Source organism: Trypanosoma equiperdum (genome assembly GCF_001457755.1).
Source record: "Trypanosoma equiperdum strain OVI genome assembly, contig: ctg_36, whole genome shotgun sequence".
NCBI lineage: Eukaryota > Euglenozoa > Kinetoplastea > Trypanosomatida > Trypanosomatidae > Trypanosoma > Trypanosoma equiperdum.
In genome coordinates, this window is record NW_027124276.1 from 1,573 (window position 1) to 1,949 (window position 377).

Here is a 377-nt window from a genome sequence, read left to right on the forward strand (position 1 = left end):
GATCGCTAAATGCAAGTCGTTCTGCTGAGGAAAATATGTTGAGAGCTGTGTATGGCGACGCTGTGGATGTGGCAAGAAATGAGAATAAAACTCTGGAGGAAGCCATGAGAGGAAACAAATCACTACTGTTCAACAGTGTTGATCATGCAAATATGAGTTGTGGTTCTTACGGAGACAAACTGGTTGGAAAGACACTGATCAATGACTTTTTCTGCCTATGTGTGGGAGAGGCGACAGATTTACAAATAAGAAGCAATAAGTATTATGCACTCGACTTAAGTTCGAATTACCACCCTGTGTATAATGGGTTCAACTGTCCCTACAAGGATGAAATAAGGAGGCCCAAAAATGGAAGTTGGACTATGATGGCTGATTAT

At 41.4% G+C, this 377-nt stretch overlaps 1 pseudogene across 1 annotated transcript in view; it reads left to right on the forward strand.

Moving 5' to 3' along the window:
- The window catches only part of TEOVI_000145500:pseudogene, a 1,601-nt pseudogene that overhangs the window by 797 nt on the left and 427 nt on the right, over nucleotides 1-377 (forward strand). The window contains exon 3 of the mRNA in view: nucleotides 6-377. This exon is cut by the window's right edge and continues 30 nt beyond it. Coding sequence covers nucleotides 6-377 — 372 coding nt within the window. The remainder of the gene's footprint in view (nucleotides 1-5) is intronic.